Below are 19,095 nucleotides of genomic sequence, written 5' to 3' on the forward strand. Positions count from 1 at the left end.
GCTGAATAGATGAGAAGCTGCCATTCATGGGGAATGCTGGAGAGGGTAACTCTCTAGGCAGTTAGAATAGCCAGTGCAAAGGCCCTGGGGCAGGACCGTGCCCAGCATGCTAAAGGAACATTGGGAGGCCTGTGTGGGAGGAGAGACGAGGGCAGAAGCAGGGTGGGGCAGATTATCAAGGATTTCATGGGTAGTGATGAGGCACATTTTTAGAAAGCGAATCCCCCAAATACCCATCTTTTGGAACCGAGAGTTTGGTAAATTTTAATATATCAAACTAAGCTATGTGTAAGCTTTGTTTTCGAAAAAAGCTTTCACGCTGTACATACCACTTCTTTATTCCTGTGACAGATCTGGGAGAACCTCGGTCTGTGTCACGTGCCTCAGCTCCACTTCTCTTTAATAGCTAGATGCCCTGATTCCGTGGGGCCTCACCCTTCCCCTGCGGGCCAGGTCTGTGTTTGCTTGATGGACAGCACCCCATTAAGGGTCCCCGTAGACTTGGCATGCATAAGTTCACACTGGCCTTTCTGAAGGACACACCCCAGCAGTAGAGCCCCGAGGGCCGAGAGTGTGCACGTTTGAAGCCCCTCCCAGAACGCCATCCTCATAAACAGTGTCCCTTTCTTGCCATAGATGGGCTAAAGTCCCAGCCTGCTCCCTCTCCAGGGGAGGTGGGCACAACATGGGACATGCCCTATACTGAGTCACATGCTCCACCACGTCCCCCCGCAGGGGATTCTGGGAAACTGTGAAATCCCTTTGCAGGGAGGAGGGCTGAGCCCCCTTCCAGCTCCCAGAGTTGGAACCACGTATTCGTTGGGGTGTATGCCCGTCCTCTGCTTCTCTGCATATTTCTCTCTTTGGGCTCTAAAGCTTTTCATTTCACCCAGAGAACACACTTCAGAGAACACTGGGATGGAACCAGAATTACCCTAGACCTGGAATTCTAATTTAGGGAGGAATACGACCTGACGGGGAGAAACTTGCCACCCTCTCTTCCTTCTTTTGTTAAAACCCCAAGGTGGCAGCTGAGAAAATGAGAAAAATGCAAACTTCAAAACGCTCAGGAGCCCTAGACATCCTCTTTCTTCCTGGGTCCAAAGACTCTTTCATTCTTGAGTTACAAAATGATAAATTTCAGGGGTCACCTTTTTTTTAAAAAAATGGTTTTTAAAATGACTATTGTTCTGGCAAGTGATTATGTGTGGTAAAATAAATTGAGACAGTTCAGATGGGTATCAGATGAGAAGGGACAGTCCCATTTTTCCACCTCCTAGAAAGACTCCTGGCCTCCCAGGGGTCATGTACCATTGTTCATACTTTCCCCCAGAACTTTTTCTCTGCATTCAAAAAGAGTATTACTAAACCAAATGCAGTTATGCTCCCCACACAGTATATGTCTTTTTTTTTTTTTTTAAGATTTTCTTTATTATTTGGGGGCTGGGGGTAGAGGCAGAGGGAGAGAGAATCCTCAAGCTTGATTCTGCACTGAGTGTGAAGCCTGACACAGGACTCGATCCCACGACCCAGAGGTCGTGATCTGATCCAGAGTCAGGAGTCAGACACTTAACCGAATGAGCCACCCAGGCACCCCCGGTTCATCATTTTTGTGCCACATCTGTGATACAGACACAGCGGTCAAGTTCAACGGTGATACCTGTGGGCTCTGTAGCCTGGTGACCTCGGCTGGAATCCCAGCTCCTCCACTCGCACAGGCTGTGTGACCTTGGACGCCTCCTGTACAATTATTTAGTCTCCTTGCACCTCAGTCTCCCGCCTGTAAAGTGGGTGATCGTGATCACGGTTGGTGTGCAGATTTAACGAGTTCGCATACACGGAGCCCTCGGGTCAGTGGACAGGGCCTGGTACACAGTGAGGGCTGTCAGCTGTCATTATTTCTCTCCTGGGACACTTAAGGTCCAGGACCCAGTCTTCACCAGGGAAGTAAGGCCTGAGCCTGAGGGCTGAGCCGGAAAGGAGAAGGAGGCCTCAGGGGAGGTCCCAGCAGAGGGCCAGGGAGCCACTGAGGGGTGTGCGGCCTGGGGCCAGCCTCAGGTCAGCAGCTACAAGAGCAACCCCCTCTCCCAAGTGTTCGCCGTCAGGTGCCAGCCGGGCCATTAGCAGCAGTCCCCACAGGACTGCAAGGTCAGCACGTTCTCCAGAGGGTCCGAGAGATGGGGCCACCTGTCTGCGGTCCCACAGCAGCAACTGTTCACCTCCGTGGCTCCTGCATTTAACCCTAGGCTGTGCCTCGATGGCTTTTAGGTGGCAGAGTGTTCTGGAAGGCATTATGGGGTTGGCTTTGGGTGCTGAAGAAAATGGTGATCCGAGTGCCCCGGGCTCACAGACCAGCTTCTGGAATGGGAGCCCCAGGGGTAGTGACAGTGAGGGGGGCTCCAGGGCCCTGGCTGGGGTTCAGGTGCCTCGTCTCTGGATCCTCCTGGCCACCCCAAGATTCATGAACCCTCTTTCCCCACATGACAGAGGAGGAAACCCAAGTTACGGACATCTGACAACAGACCCTGGAGCACTCGGCCAGAGGTCTGCTGTCCGTGGCCCCGCACTCACCTGTGGGACCCTGACCCCCAGGAGACTGTCCCTCTGGGCGATCTCCTGAGACCCCATCCCTCTCCTACGGTTGGAAGCCTTGGTCTGGGCCACCCCCGTCACACCTGAACAACTGCAAGAACTTTCTCACAGTCTCTCTCCCCACATGCTTGGCCCTGCTTCCATAAGGGTTGCTATTCTATCCGGCCACCAGAGCGAGACTTCTACAACACAAGTCAGGACCTCATACTCACCAGCTCCGAATCTCAGAGGCTTCCTTCCTGGGGGCAGTCGCACATCTTCTCGTGGCTCACGAGTCCCTGAGAGGTGTGTTCCCCCCACCCCCAGACCTTGCCTTGCACCAGTCATCCCCTCCCTGTCCTCACTCACCACCTGCCCACAGGCCTGTTCCTCCCCTCATTCACCAAGCTTGACCCCCTCCCAGCCCAGCCCCTGCTTCCCTCCGAATGCAGCGCTCTTCTACCCTGTGGGCTCCCTCCATTCTCACCCCCTCAGAAGAGCCACACCATCCCAGCTGATCCCTCCCCATTTACCTGGCATTGTCTTTCTTCAGAATTCCTCTTTCTGCCTCACCTTATGGGATCTCTCTTCCTGTTTATCTGTTCCTCGTGGGTCTCCGTAACTGGAGGTCAGCTCCGTGTTCCCCGCTGTGTGTCCCCCGCCTGGAACAGGCAGGCTCCCAGAAAATCTTGTGGGATGAGCAAGTGGACAGAATAAATGTGAACCCTCTTCTGGCTCACTCCCAGCCGGTGAAGAGGAGAAGGCTGCGGCCCCTTCCCTGGGGGGGCAGTCGGCCTTCTTGGGTCAGTACTGCTTTGAGAAGCAGCATGAGCCTCCCCGAGGCCCCCCTGACTCTGATCATCTCATTCCAGGCAGGTGGACACTAATACGAAAAACGTCTTTGGGCAGCCACGGTTGAGGGCATCCCTCCGAGACCTCCGCTCCCCGCGGAAGAATTACAAATCCACCATTGAGGACGACCTGAAGAAACTCATCATCATGGACAACCTGGCACCCGAGCAGGAGAGAGATGCGGGGGTATGTGGAGGCCGCCCCCCACCACGTGCATGCTCGCACACAGAATCGGGCGGGGGCAGGTGGTCATGGGAGGGCGAGGGAGGAGGACAGCACTGCCTGTGCTCACTCCGGCCTCCCCCTGCCTGTGGCCCCCACCTGTGGCAGCGGTGGCAGCCCACTCCATTTGGTATCTGTGGCTTCATAGCCCGGAGTCAGGTTGTCATGGGGGTCAGAGACCAGATCCCAGGGGCCCAAATCCCAGGCATGTGGGGGATTCCTTCCGTGCTGGGGTAGCTCACGTGACTGGAAAGCGATGCTCTTATCGGCTCTCGTGTCCCTCTCCCAGATCCCAGAGTGGAAGCAGCCTCCAGCCACCCAAACTGCGTGGACCAAGAGTGGGGGAGGGGTTCCCAGGGGAAATTCAGTCTCTTGTTCCCCAAAGGCAGGGGAACCATCAGGCGCCCATAGTCCCTCGACACTGTGTTTCTCTTCCTTCTTGTCCCGGCCTGCTCCGGCTTGGCTGTGCTCTTGTGGAACCGAGCTGTCCCCAGTGGCCCCTGCCAGTGACTGACTACCATTAGTCCAGCTTAGGTCACCCCGCCTTCCCTAACCTCTGGAGCAGGAGGAGGCATCCCCAGTGGAAACTTGAGGTGCTTTGAGCAGAAAGGGACAGAGAAAGATGCTGGTTGGGTAAAATGCATGGCTGTCCGGGACACGGTGGCGCCTGTAAGGACAGGGACCGGGAGGCAGGCCAGAACCATGCCATGTGACCGTCCCTGTCTCACCAACAGTCACCACAGAAGAGCCTGCAGCGGACCTTGTCTGATGAGAGCCTGTGCAGCGGGCGGCGGGAGCCCAGCTTTGCCAGCCCTACCGGCCTGGAGCCGGGCCTGCCCAGCGACGTGCTCTTCACCAGTACCTGCGCCTTCCCCTCCAGCACGCTGCCCGCCCGCCGCCAGCACCAGCACCCCCACCCGCCCGGCGGTGGCAGCCCCAGCACCGTCCCTGCCACAGGCAATGGCTTCCCGGAGAAGAAATGTGAGCCCAGGCGTGCTGGGGCTGGTGGATGGGGGGGCTTCGCCAGCATTGGGAAGTGGGGGACGGTCTGCACTAGAGGTCGTCAATGGAGGTGTCAGCCGAGGTGGGGAGCTGGGGTGCGCTGGAGCTTCGGGGGTTACTGGTGGTGTCACCTACAGAGAAGGGAGTTATTAGCCAAGCATCAGGGGGTCTCCTGGGGGCCACCTAGCTAGAAGCCTGGACTCCCCAGAGATGGGAGTCATCTGAGGCCAGAGAGGGGGGTGGTCAGCCCCTGCAGCTGTAGACAGGAGGACCCTGAGAGTCGGGCTTCCCCTTCACTGCTCCCCCAGCTCCCTGTTCCAACACCAAGCAGATGGTTCCATAAATATTTATTTACTTACCTGATTCCCCCCAAGTCTGCCAGCTCTTGGAGGGAGGAAGTGTAAGGGTGTGACTCATCCGTCCTTTTATTCACCCAGCGATTGTTTACCCAGCATTCCCCACGAAGGGGGCACAGTGCACACGGGCCCCGTCAAAGCCCGTGCACTGGCTGGGGGTGGGCCCTGCCTTCGCGCCCCCCCCCTTCCCCCAATCCCTATTCACTACCCCCAAAGGCTCCAAAACTGAGAGACGATGCAGAAGTCCGGGCCAGGCTCATCGAGCAGCAAAACCCAACCCAGATGGCCATAGACTGATTGTCTATTGTCTGTCTCTACCCCACATGGTGCGAGGGATCGTGACTTCATTGCAGGTCCCTGGCATGACTGCGGGGTGCTGCCCGGCCTTTTGGGGGCTGGTGTGTAATAGCACCTGCACAGCGCCCTCCAATGCAGACAGATCTCCACTTCAGAGAGGCCCGTGTCCGGTATCATGGAGGTGGAGACGCTCCTGAGCCTGCTCCCACTCCGCCCCCATCTCAGCTCAAGGCATACCTACCCCTCACCGCGCTAAACCAAGACGCAGACGCCTTCATACGCGGGAGGCGCGTAGTGCTATCCCTGATACGTGCAGTAAGCCCTGGACAGTGCTGGTTATCTGGTATCTTGTCATATTCTTGCATCTGAAGCAAGCATTTTAACCCTACTGCAAGTCACACCTGCATATCGGGACTGGCGACTGGGGTTAGGGCCGAGCATTAACAGGGACCTACTGAACCCCAAAGCTTGGCAGGGCTGGGCTTCGAGCAGCGTCAGACTGCGCAATTCAAAGCCAGGTGCCCCTGCCAGCAAGTGTGAACACGAGCCAGACATCTCGCTCTGAGCCTCCTTCCCCCTCCACAACACGGGGGACATCACAGCACCTCCGTCCCGGCTACTTGGAGGTGAGGCTGTGAGATGGTCCCTGTAGCATGCCCAGCATAGTTGGGCCCTGCCTTCCCTGCCTGAGTCACCTCCTGACCTCCCTGCGCTCCGCTGCTGTCCTCTGTCCCCTCCCCTTTGGCAGCTGTGAAGCGTCAGCAAGCTGAAGCCTGGGGCCTCTGCCCAACACACGGGACTCGGCCGATGGCTGCAGCAAACGCAGCTGCTGCCACCGTCACTCCCAACACCCAGAGACTTCGGGGGCCTCTTTCTCTGCCCCACCCTCCATACAGGGACACAGCAGGTCTCCCCGCGGTGCCCCTACCACCACCAGACACTGACCACACACTGATGACCCGGACTTGTGTCTGCGGGATGGTACTGCCTCCTCCAGAAACAAACTTGGGGCCCACCCCCCACCTCCCCAGCTCAGGGCCGGCTTCAGGATCCTGAAGTCACTGTGCACTCTTCTCTCTGGCCCATGCTCACCTCCCCGCTTCTGGAAGTACGTTGGTTTGCACGTACAGAATCATTCCAGGACCTGCCATTTGTTCCTGCCTCCCCAACCCCCCCAGCCTCACACAGGCCTGTCCTGGGCAGCCCCCCACCACCTCCCTGCTCTCCACCCCCACGCGGTCTGGCCTCCACAGGCAGCTGGGGAGCATGGGAGCACCTGCGTCTGGTCGCGTGTCCGTGTGTGTCCCCCTCCACCCCCCCACCCCGCTCCCAGAGCCAGCCTGTGGCTCCGTCCCACACAGAGTGAAGGACAAAGTCCTCCTGACCTACGAGGTCCCACACGGTCCAGCCCTGTCACCTCTGACTTCACCTCCCATAGCTCTGTCCCTCTCCCCCCGTCCCCACCCCCATAAACACCTGACACTCCCACCCCCTTACCTGCTGGCATTCGGCAGCTTCTAACGAGGGTAATATATTAATTGTGTGCGCTATTAGAACACTGATACAGCATTGTAGAGCTACACAGAAGGTGAAAGAGAATGGGTGAACGTCTCTGTTTCCTTCACATTGTCGTCCTCCCATGTCCCTTCTTCCTACCCAGCCACCATCTCTGCCTCGGAGCTCTCGCTGGCCGACGGGCGGGACCGGCCACTGCGGCGCCTCGACCCCGGGATGATGCCCCTGCCTGACACAGCCGCGGGCCTCGAATGGTCCAGCCTGGTGAACGCGGCCAAGGCCTACGAAGGTAGGTGCCTTCCCCCCAGCCTGGCCCGATCCCTCCCCTGCTGCCCTGTCCGAGAAGGATCAGCATGGGGCACACGCAGGATACACAGTTAGGGGAGCACGTTCACATCCTGCCCTGTCTCTTGCTCACTGTGCAGTCCCGGGCAAGCATACTTGTCTCTCTGACCTACAGAACATGGGAACGTGCCTGGGGCCGCAGTGAGGGTCACATGAAACACCACCGAGTGTGAAACACGTCAGGCACAGAACAGGCCCTCAACAGAGGGTACCTGATACCACATCACAGGGCAAACTTGTCATCCTCCAAACTGTATTTAGGTTTGCTTTGGCTGCAAGCGGCGGAAAACCCAAGTTAACAATGACTTAAACCTGTTTGATGCCGGTGAAAATTCCTGGGGTGGGTGGCTGGGCCTGGGGGGCACTTCCACAAATGCTTCCTTGTACAGGGGGCAGGCTCCTTGTGCTTTCTGCTCTGCCCTTTCCGGGGGCCTTGCCCTCATGGTCCGAGATGGATGCTGGAACGCAGGCCACCATGTCCAACTCTGAACAGCAGGAGAGCGGACACATCCCCAAGCCTGACCCTCCCCTTACACTTACTTCCCGTGGGCCAGAGCGTCGCACACAGCCATGCCTAATAGCTCCAGAGCAGGCTGAGACATGAGGCCATACGCCGACAAACATTTGGGATTTGTTCTTATGGAAAAAGGAAAAACAGGTAATGAGGGATAGCTAGTACTCTGCCCTTTCCTTCCCCTGTGACCTTGGGCAAGCATCTTTATCTTTATAAGCATTAGTTCCTCATCTGTAAAATGGGACCTGTGGTAATTCCTGACCAACATGAACTTAGTCTTTTGGCTCATTTTTTCATCTTTTAGACGATAGTTTTGCTGTCCTTCCTTCAGGAAGCCCTTCCTGATATCTCCTAATATGGATTTGACACCTGCTCTGGGCTCCCCCAGCCCTGACCCCTCAGGGCCACCGTCTTCTCCACTGGACTGGGAGAGCAGGACCAAGGGCCATCTTGGTCACTGCTGGGTACCCAGCATGGGTCTGGCTCAGAGCAGGATCCCTTAAACCAGACCCTTCCTATTTCCTTGTTTGGGCCAGTCCACTTCTAGCAGGTGGCCTGGAGGAAGCGTCCCTCTGTGTCTGCTCCTTTGGTCGCTCCTGTCCTCTCCTGCAGCCTCTCCTGGTCACAGGGTGAAGGCAGGGTGGGAGAGAGAGCGGTCTGAGAACACCAGGCCAGGCCTCTGCTCTACCCCCACCTTAGGCTCAGAACCCCCAGCTGGGGAGTGGCTGCCAGCAGGGGCCCGATACTGCAGGTGAACTTGACCCTTCAGACCCTTTTGGTGGAGGAGAGGGTTGCTCCGCAGCACTTGTAGGAGGAGGTGATATGGCCACAGTGACATTACAGAGTATCTCCACAGAGCCAGCCTTCTGCCGCCTTCCAGAATCACTTTCTAAGCTCTGGTCTCTGGGATATGTGAGGATTCCCGTTCACAGATGAGGAAACCGAGGCTCGGAGTAGAGAGTCCCCGAACTGGCCAAGGGCACACAGGGTGAGGAATCGAACCCAGGCCTGAACGGCCCTCCAGAAAGATGGGCAGAGGAAGCAGATCAGTGGCAGAACAGGAAACTCAGATGCCCTTACACTCGGGTACATGTGCTCGCGCTCTCCTCATTGAGATGAACTCAGATCGGAACTCACCGAGCTGCAGTTTTTCACCTCAGAGCTGCAGAGACAGAGTTGGGTGACCCCGTGGGTGAGCAGGGGAAGGACGCAGGGCCCCGTGCTGCCAGACGGACCGCACACGTGCCCTTTATCCCCAAGCGTCTCAGGAGGCTTGGTGCAGGGAGGCCTTTCCTCCAAGTGTGACCCAGTCGGCCATCACCCCGTGCGCGTCCAGCCTGGCGAGGGTGTGGGCAGACCTCGCCTCTTATCCACGACCTGAGCGGCCACAGTGGGAAAGCGGGGGTGACTTGGGGGACAGAAAGGGAGCTGGTTCATTTTTTTACCCATTAGTTCGTTGGTGCCGCAGACTCGATGCTGCTGGCCCCAAGGACTTCACGTCCCCTTACAAGTCACAGGCAGTGTCAGGCTGAATGTCACTTAGGTCCAGGACTTGGGGAGGGAGGGGAAGGAGTGGGGCCAGCACAGGATGTGACGAGTGAAGGCATCCTAGTCTCCCGAGAGAGGAAGGGTCAGGTGTGGTTAAAAGGGAAAGCAGAGCCCCGGCTTCGCCGCCGATGAGCCGGGTGACAAGTGGTTGGCTTCTGCTGCCTTAGTTTGCTCACGGCAAGGTGATGCTCCTACCGTAGGGCAGTCGTGAGCATTGATGGGTTTGCACAGACTGACCGCACTTACGAACGAACGCTTACGCACGTCCCTAAGGACATTTGGGTTTTCAAACCAGGTTCAGGATCCAGGAAGAGAATCTGAGGGCCTTTATCAGTTGGACTCCCTGGGTCTCCCCAGGGTTCTCGGGGGCTCTCACTCCCTGGGTTCCCTGAGCCACTCTTTATCTGATGGAGGTGCATGAGGATTGTGGGGGTGGGTCCCAGAAGGGATGCCAGGTGGTGGGGCCACCTCCTCTCTCCCCACGGGTGTCCAGGCCTCCTGGGGCCAAGACCACTGGTCTGTGGGAAGCATCGGGGAGGCTCTGGGCGTTCCCTGAAGACCCAGATGCTGCCAGCTGCTGTCCTATTGTCTGTCCAGACACTGAGCCCCAGCTGTGGGCTTCTGGGAGGGGCTGGGGCAGCCCGAGCCCCCTCCCCCACAGCCACTCCCCCCACCTTGCCTGAGGAGCCAGCACCACTGGGAGAAAGCTGGGGGAGCCGGTTGGTACATCAGGGCCCCCCGGGGAGCTTTCTCCCCCTCCTCTGTGAAATTAAATGAACCCCAGCAGCCACACGGAAGGTTAGGTAATGGGTGATGTGGGATGCTGTAGCCAAAAAGCCTGGAAGGAAACACTGATGCCATAGTGGCAGCTACTTCCCCTGCGGAGCAGGAAGGAGGGCTGGCGGGAAGGGGGCCAGCTGCGGAATGGACTCAGGGTGGTTTCAGCAGCCTGTGAGCTTGGTTGGGGACCGTGTGTGCATTATCCTATGGGATTCAAACAAATGGAAAAGACTAAAGGAACTGTCCACTTTGGCAGGTCTGTCCGTGGCATGGTAGCTGTGGCCTAGGGAAGCTTCTAGGGGTGAACTACAGAGATATCTGGGGTTTACTTCAGAATCTTCCAGGAAAAAAAAAAAGTAAAGGGGAACCCATCTTATGGGGCTAGGAAGTAAGGAAATGCTTTAGCAAGGGTGTGGTGAGGGGGCGGGGACACAGGAGCCATCCTGAAGAGCTTCCCGATGGCCAAAGTCAGAGCAGTCGAACCACATAATAAATACGAGCAGTACTGGATGCTGACCCAAAGACTAGAGTAAATGTCCACTTGTCCATACTCACGTAAGCAGGTAACTAAATAGACAGCTATATGATAGCTCGTCCTTGTAAGAGGATCCTAGTTAATTGAGAAGGAATGAGGAAGACAGAAAGGCATCGTTAAAATAGCACAGTAATGAGTGATGATTGCTAAAATTAGTGGGGAGACTTTATGCAGAAGCAGGGTGTTTGTGTAGCCTCGAAGCATCTACCCCAAATATTTATGAATGACTGTGCAGTCACCAAGTGCTTTCATACTCAGCCCTCCAAAAGGGGAGGCTTTATTCCCCTCACTGTTGGGAGTGGGCTGGCCTCGGCGTCTTGGTCCTAACAAAGTGACTTTTGGAAAGGAACAGTCGTAACTTCACAGTGGAGAAAGCTGGCTGACAGCACCTTAGCCAAGGGAGCAAGGTCACCATTGGTGGTAGTAAGACACGTCAACATCTGGGCCGCCTGGGTGGCTCAGTGGGTTAAGCATCTGCCTTCGGCTCAGGTCATGGTCCCAGAGTCCTCGGATCGAGCCCCACATCGGGCTCCCTGCTCAGCGGGGAGCCTGCTTCTCTCTCCCTCTCCTTCCACTTGTGTTTTCTTGCTCTCTCAGTCTCTCTCAAATAAATTTTAAAATCTTTAAAAAACATAAAATAAAAACTTTTTTTAAATGTCAGAACTTGAATCGGGGGCCTGCCTTTGCCAGTGTCCAGCTTGTGCCACTGAGCTCCTGGTGGCACCTCTGTCCAAGGGGCATGCAGGGACCCAGCCCCTGGTTTTCCGTGCCCATGCACTCCACTGTCCCTGGCTCACTGAGCCAGCAGCTCTCTGGGGAGGGTCTGGCTGCCGCCAGTTCCTACCCTCACAGAAAGATCACCTCCCAGTCCCTGTTTAAAAATGCAGGTGCCTGGGCCCAATCCCCAAGGCAAGTCTAGGAAGGGACCCCAGAATTAGCTACAACAACCAGGGGGTTTCTTTTCTCTCTTCAATATGCATGGTATCCCCTGTCTTGCTTCTCTTTTCGCTTTTGAAACTTCACAAACCTTCTCAAAATCACAGTGCAAACACCTCCCCGCCGACTCATCGCCCAGCCTCAACTCTGCTTTTTTCATGCTGTTTACTTGTTGGTGGAACCAGGTCGTTCACGCCGAGTTTGGGTGGTTACTCTCTTACACTGTCAGTTTAACTTGTTTCCTATCCCTTGCATTTGGTCTAAACCGGTCATTGGGTCTAAAAGCTTGCTCAGAGTCAGGATGGGATTTCTTGGGAGTCACTTGATTGGGTTTTAGGAACCCATCCTAAATGCCTGTGTGATCAAACAGAATGATTGGGAATGTCAGAGTGGTTTGGCTGGGAGGTGTGTGTGATGGGGGGAAGGTGGTTAGTCAGTGGGGCGGGGGTACTGGGGGCAGAGGAATGGGGAGCCCTGCTGACCTCTTTTCCCTCTCTCTCCTGGGCAGTGCAAAGAGCCGTCTCACTTTTCTCCCTCAACGACCCAGCTCTGAGCCCGGAGGTCCCACCTGCACACAGTCCTGTCCACAGCCACCTGAGCCTGGAGAGGGGGCCCCCCACCCCCAGGACCACCCCTACCATGAGGTGAGGTTTCCCTGGGAACACGTGGAGGCTGGCAACCTGGGTCCCTACAACCCAGACCCCTGCCCAGCATGCTGGTGAGAGGCAGCTACTGCCCCCCCTTTCCCCCTCTTCCTCTGGCATTAGTGGGGTGGGGGCATCTGCTCTTCTCCCCTGACAGACTGGGGAGTAATCCAAGCACCGGGACACAGTGCTGACCGAGCCCAGGTTAGCCCCAGCCCCATGGATGGAGACTACACTGTAATTAATACCATCAGTTTGCTTCTAAGTCATGAAAGTCTAAGCGGTGCCCCTGCACCCCACCCTGGTCCCTTCCTCCCTGGCTTTCATCTCCCCTCTTTCTGCTCCTGGGTCTTCTCTACACACAGAATTCCTGAACTATGCAGATGGGCACCTCTCCCCAGGGCTCTCTGTGGACCCAGCGGGGACTGAGGCCCTAGCCCTGCCCTCGCAAGGCTTCCTGGGGAGGGAGGAGGAGACCGATCTCACTGTCTGTCCTCTCACGTTTAGTGCCACATATCTGACTGCACTCACTTGGCTGGAAAAACAATTAAAAAGCGGGAGACCAGGTGGAAAGGGCGTGTTTGCAAGTCCGTGGAATTAAGCAGCACTCTTCACACTCACGTGCACCCCTCGCCATGCAGGCTTTCGTGCACGTCAGCACGAAATGAAGGGGTTTTCGAGAGAAATTTCAGCTCTTCTTGGTTTTTCGGACTCTTTTTTTTTTTTTTAACTCTTCTTCACACCCCTCTTTCACTGGCTTTAGAACTCAGCCTGTACCAGAGATGTGGCCCAACTATGATCACAGGGAGGAGGCGCTACAGACTGTGCTGCTGGCAGGGGGAGGACCGGGCTGGGTGCGGGAGTGGCAGGACCGTGGCCTCTGGGCGAGCACCTGCATTCCCTTCACCCCTGAGGTGGTGACCCTTTCCCACCTGCCTCCCACCTCCCCTGCAGCTGCAGGCCCCCAGGATCCAGGACCAGGGAGGGGGCAGAAGTGGCAGGAAGGCAGGCGGGCTGAGTCCACTCCCTTCTCTCTCCCTTCTGGTCTGCTGCAGCCCACCCTCTCCCCGGCACCCTCACTGTGCCTCATGGAGCCCACCGGAGGGATTGAGCTGCCCCCTGTCCTCTTCAGGGGCCCTGCAGGCCAGGGCTGGGGAGCTGCATGGAGGAGGAGCCACAGGCTGGGCTCCCCACTCTGTGGTGGGGGTCAGGGGTAAGGACACGGTGACCTCCCAGACCACATTGGGCCAGGAACTGTGTTACACTGAGACTGTGCCCAGCGCAGGGCAGGCTCTCTGGAAGGGCACCGTTGTCGGTGTTCTTTATTGTTGTCCCCGAGGGCAGGCCCTCCTGTCGTGTTGCCTGTTGCGGACGCAGGGCCCAGGTCTGCTGGTGCTCGGTCTGCCGGGTGGGCCCCTTGTGTTGTGCCATGTGAGGCGCTCACACCGGGAGGAATTTCTCCTGGAAATACACGTGTGGTCTGTGCCTGGGGGCACACACACAGCCTTCACAGGCGGCCACAGCCCCCGTCCACATCCACAGATGGCCCCTCTCTGGGTGGCATGTCAGGGAGGAGGGCTGGCTACAAGCTCCCCTCAGAGCTCCTCCTCCAGGCCCCTCTCAGGACCCCAGCAAGGACAGGGCTCTCCAGAGGGTCCTGGCCTCTGTGTTCCTCCCAGCTGTGGGTCTGGAATCCTCCCCAGGGCCTGAGGGGGCCTTGAGTCTCACCCCATCGCTTGTCCTTCCAGCGAGGAGCCTCCCCTGGACCTGACAGGCAAGGTGTACCAGCTGGAGGTCATGCTGAAGCAGCTGCACACGGACCTCCAGAAGGTAAGGCCGCCAGGCAGCCAGCCCTCAGCCCGGCGCCGGGCTGTTCTGCTTCCCACACCCTCGGCGGTGGCGGGCAGCAAGTCGAACACTCCTATCCACTACCCACCACCCTGCCCACTCTTGGGGAGACCACCCAGCTTTGAATGTAGTCAAGAGCAAAGAGTAGAAAGTGACAATACCAAAGTTTGGTAAACATATGGAGAGAACTCTCCTAAATTCTTGGAGGAAGAACAAATTGGCTCAACCTTTTCGGAGGGCAGTTGGACAGTATTTATTTAAACAAAAAAAATGTGATTGTGTATCTTGTCGATCCTGCAATTCTGCTTGTGGGAGTGTGTCCAGCAGAATTCCAGGCATGGGGACAGAGATCGGTGAGCAGGGATGCTTGCTGCTGCTCTGCTGGCAATAGAACTTTGGCATCAGCGCAGCCGTCCCTCCCCAGGAGTGCAGTTATGTAAAGGACAAGACACCGTGCCGGGGAATATTCTGCAGCCGATTATCTGGATATTTACTGACATACAAAAGAAGTCTAGTCGCTCAAGCAGAAACCAGGCAGGACTCTTGTCTAGAACATCATCATACTTAAAAAAAAAAAAAAAAAAGTTTAATGTCTGTGGGTCAGAGCGTTACCTAGATGGCACCGTCCCAGATTGTTCCTTGTCCTTAACTCCAGGCTGCAGAAGGAGAGAAGTAAGGGCAGAGGACTTCTACTTGGTACTTCATAGACTTTTGGGTAAAAGACAAAAAGGGGGCAGAATATACTGTACGAGTCTTGAGCGCAGGAATCCGAGGGGCCCGGGTTCCAGTCCCCGCATGTAATACTGCGTGACATGGGACAAGTCGGCTGCCTTGGGGTGTCATGAAGCCTGGAAGGGCATCTCCGAAGGGCCAGTGGAGCCCATACAGGCAGCCCGCATCCGTCCACATCCCAACTCCCCGCCTGCTGTGCAAGGCTGGGTCTCCTTTTCCAAGAACCTGAGGCCGACAGCAGTCCCCAAGTCTGTGGGTGGCCATGAGGGTAAACTGAGGTGATCGTGATCACAGGTCTGTGTCCTAAGAGTTGAGGGGGATGGTCCAGAGAGATGAGGTGATTTGCCCAGGGTCGCTTAGCTGCCGAGCCAGGATTTGAACCTGGCGCCCGGCGTTGCGCACCTGCTGACACCAGCCCCGCCCCGCAGGAGAAGCAGGACAAGGCAGTGCTGCAGTCCGAGGTGGCCAGCCTGCGACAGAACAACCAGCGTCTGCAGGAGGAGTCGCAGGCCGCCAGCGAGCAGCTGCGCAAGTTTGCCGAGATCTTCTGCAGAGAGAAGAAGGAGCTCTGAGGCGGCTTCCTGGCCGGGCCAGCTGCGGGCTCCCGCTCTCCCATCTCCCTCAGCTCGCTCCCCAGTTGGGGGCATGACCGAGATGACCCAGCCAGGGCCCCACTGCCCTCCTCATGGACACAGAGACCATGGGCGGCAGTAGGCCTCACTGGGGCTGTGCGTTGCTATCTTCTCGGGGTCCTCTGGCCCCACGAGGTGACCGGGTCTCAGGCCCACCGTCTGAACTGCCCAGCTCTGGTCCCTGGACACTGGACCATGCCCACTCCGGCTTCTGGGGGCCATCTAGCCTCTTCCTGGGACCAAGCCATCAGAAGCTGGAGGAAGGGGAGGGAGGGAGGGCTGGTGTGTCTCCAAACCCCACAGCTCCAGGAGTCCACAAACCAGCTTTCTTCACTGCGTACAACAGAGTTTGGGCTTGTGGGTCCGAGCCCCCTGCATGAGAAATCAGTGTGAGGCTGGCCTGAGCTTCCCCCAGGCCCCAGAAAGGAGGGCCTGTGTGGACAGTGGCCAGGACTCTCAGTCCCGGTGCGCTTGCTCCAGAAAGCACGGACATGAACCCCTTCCAACTGTATTCTTCCAAAAAGCCGCCAGGAGCACTTTCTTCGAGTTTCATTTCTTTTCTTGGGACCCCAGGTTGGAGAGAAGAAGCCCCAGCATCCAGAGTCAGCGTCTCTGAGGGGAAACTATTTGCACATTCGGGACAATTTCTACAGTCTTTTTTCTATCAGCCCCTCAACCGCCAGAGGCCACAGCGCCTGGGCCTGGGCCCCTCCACCTTCCAGCTCCTGCCCAGGCCCCAGGCTGCAAAGCCCCATCTCTCCTCCCCGTCACACCCACTCCCACCGCACAGCCCAGGCCCTCTTCTGGGCACCAGGAAGGGCTCCACGCAGCCCTGAGGTCAGGGCTGGAGAGAAAACAGCCTTCATCTCCTCTCTGGTTTTGTTTTCCCTCCACAAGCGAGCGAGCGGCGGACGGACGTCTGGACACCCTCACTGTGCTCCCCGGGGGAGTGCTTTGCCGTGTGAACCCCCACGGGACACTGGTTCTCTAAAGGCAATAAGGGGCAGCTTGCCAGTCAGCCACGCCAGAGCGGTACTATGCTGTTCACCCAGGAAACAGAGTTTCTTTTTTTTCCTTTAAAAACAAAAAAGAGATATATATATATATTTATTTTTTCATGTGGAGTTGCGCCAGAACAAGTCTGGATGGCCACAGTCTGTGGATTTCCCCCCAACCTCAAGCTGAGGATCAAGGTGTGTCCCCTACTGGCTGGGACTCGGTGGGAGGACTCCCGAGAGATCCAGGCACAGTCAGGGGGAGCAGGCTGGTGGGCTTTCCCCTTGGGGAGGCCCCAGGCAGGGGGAGTTGGCCCCTCTCCAGGCAGCACTCTCTGGGCTGGAAGCCAGCACCAGGTGGCCCAACCCTGGTCCAGAGACCCCACCACTTTCTCTTTGGGGCCAGAAACCTCAGGGAAGGGGGCTGTGGGGACCGCACAGGACACAGGCGCTCAGAGAGATGCCAGGGTGGGCCAGCAGGGGCAGGAGGAAAGGGCACTCTTGTCTCCTTGTGATCACCCTCTGACCCCAGCAGCGGCGGCCCCATAGAAGCCCTCAGATCTGTCATCTCCCGCCCCTCACCGGCACAGTGAGAGGAGAGCGCCGCAAGGGGGGGCCCCCTTGGTCTTCAGCCCTGGCCAACTACTGTGATATCTCTGCCCCTCTTCCCCACCCCCTTTTTGGAAGGGTTCTCCAGGACCACTCCACGGCCCTTTCCTCAGACCCTAACCTGGAGGCTGCCCTCCCTTTTTTTAAGTTCTCCGTATCTTCAGATCATTCAAATCATTTTGGGGACCTAATCATGTACATTGACAAGTGTAAATTATGATTTTGTTTTTGGTTTTGTTTTCTGTTTTTTTTTTAAGGATCTCTGCAAAAGAAATCTATTTAATTTGAGGTTGGCGTTCTCTCTGAAGGCTGGAAGATAGCAGGGTTTTTTGTTTGTTTGTTTTTTCATATGTTGATTTGTTTCATTTGGCTTTTTTATTCTTTATTGTCTTTTTTTTTTTTCCTATCCCAGTCTTGAGATTTTCTGGCATGTTTCTGGAGGTTTCAAAGGAAATAAATGTTTCATAGAACTGGCTTGTGTGTTCACTAGCTGGGCAGCTGCCTGGAGTCGCTGATGGGAGGGTGTGGTCCACCATCAGCCCCCTCCTCCTGTCCCACTTGTCCCAAACGCACGCTCGCTCTCTGCTCGCTCTCTGCAGGCTCGTGCTCGCTCGCGCTCGCGCTCTCTCTCTCTCTCTCTCTCACACACACACACACACACACTCTCTCTCTCTCTCTCTTCCCTCAGCACCAGCCTTGCAGACTTCCTTTCCCTGAAACCCAAATGACAGGAATCCAGCGCTCAGAAGGTAAAAAGTACTTAAGTTGAAGAAAGGGTGAGTTTGCACCAAGGAAAGCATTTCTAGCGGCCAGAAAGCCAGACCAGGCCCACGGAGTGTGCCGGTTTTAGATTTAGTGGTCAAACTTAAAAATGTGGAGGTTGTACAGACAGCCGGATTTCCAGCTCGGTAAATCCTTTGCAGCGGGACTGAGAGCCAAGGGGCCCCTGCCTCCTTTGGCTGCGGCCTCCCCAGGCCACACCCTCCCAGCGCTGGCTTATTTGCATATCCACGCCCTCCTCGGTGGGAGGAGGCCTCCCACTGCCTGTCTTCTGGTTGGTGGTTTTGGGTGCAAATCAGCCTCTGCTTCCAGGCCGGGGTGGGGGGGGCTGTCGGGGGGCACAGAATGAGGCGGGGGTACCCCGTAACTTCGCCCCTGGGCCACACCTCCCTCTAGGGGCTCTCCCGGCCCGGCTCCGCAGCTGCCCTGTTGAAACACTTGAAGTTTGACCTGAGGATCAGGGTCTCACTGATTTTCTGAATCTTATAATTCCGCGTGAAAATCTAAGGTATAGCCTCTTGTGGGAAGTCCGGATCCAAGAAGCAGTCCAGCCTCGTGACAGGGCTGGCTGGCCAGGTGGCTAAGTCTTCCTGGCCCACCTCACCCCTTACCTGTCACTGAGTCTTCATCTCTGAGCTAAAACCTGATGCTTCTCTGACTCAGCCTCTCCCCTCCCCCCACCCAAAGAATATCTTTTTCCAAAACGGGTATATATCCTTTTTCCAGAGGAGGTGGACCAGCTATTTCCACATCTCCTAAAAATTCTAGAGTGTTCCAGACACTCTCCCAGTCTCCACCCTCCTTGAGGCCCCATCTTCTCCCCGTGCCGCCCCCCCCCCCACCCAGCATGGGAACGGTGGAACAAGCTGTTCTCACATCCTCTCCTGGCGCCTGTGACACACACCAACGTCCAACGCCCCGCAACTCGCACCCACACTGTGCCCTACTGGTCCCTTCCCCATCTTGCCCCAGTTTTCAACTTCCCCGGCCACGTCCCCATCTCTCCAGCGGGTGCCCTCTTGGACCCTCCCCCAGTCTCCCGTCAATCACCCCTGGCTCTGTCCCCAGCCAACCTCTGAAGCCCTTCATACCTTTGGCTCTCTCCACATTTCTCTATTGTCCCCTAAATTCTTTTTCCTCTCCCCTGAAGTCTCATCTCGGTGTCATTGTCCTTGGACTCTACCTGTCCCCAGATCCTGTCTCTCCCCAAATGTGGTTCCCTCTTATTCTTCTGTCTCTCTCCTAATTTATGTGCCGGGGTTCTCTGCCTCCCCTCCTTGAATCTCTCCTGCTTCTTCAGATCACTCTCGACTTCCTCCTTCTGTCTCTCCCTGATGTGTCTGCTATTTCTTCTTACTATTATTTCCTCTCCCACTGAATCT

General features: G+C 56.6%; 1 protein-coding gene across 1 annotated transcript in view; it reads left to right on the forward strand.

Moving 5' to 3' along the window:
• Window positions 1-16,237, forward strand: part of SIPA1L3 (signal induced proliferation associated 1 like 3) — a 230,045-nt gene extending 213,808 nt beyond the window's left edge. The window contains exons 17-22 of the mRNA XM_032842051.1: window positions 3,444-3,609; window positions 4,380-4,626; window positions 6,961-7,104; window positions 11,982-12,117; window positions 13,866-13,947; window positions 15,126-16,237. Coding sequence (XP_032697942.1) covers window positions 3,444-3,609; window positions 4,380-4,626; window positions 6,961-7,104; window positions 11,982-12,117; window positions 13,866-13,947; window positions 15,126-15,269 — 919 coding nt within the window. The 3' untranslated portion in view covers window positions 15,270-16,237. The remainder of the gene's footprint in view (window positions 1-3,443; window positions 3,610-4,379; window positions 4,627-6,960; window positions 7,105-11,981; window positions 12,118-13,865; window positions 13,948-15,125) is intronic.
• The last annotated feature ends 2,858 nt before the right edge of the window (window positions 16,238-19,095 follow it).

The sequence above is a fragment of the Lontra canadensis genome, unplaced genomic scaffold, assembly GCF_010015895.1.
Source record: "Lontra canadensis isolate GAN:19392208 unplaced genomic scaffold, GSC_riverotter_1.0 scaffold125, whole genome shotgun sequence".
NCBI lineage: Eukaryota > Metazoa > Chordata > Mammalia > Carnivora > Mustelidae > Lontra > Lontra canadensis.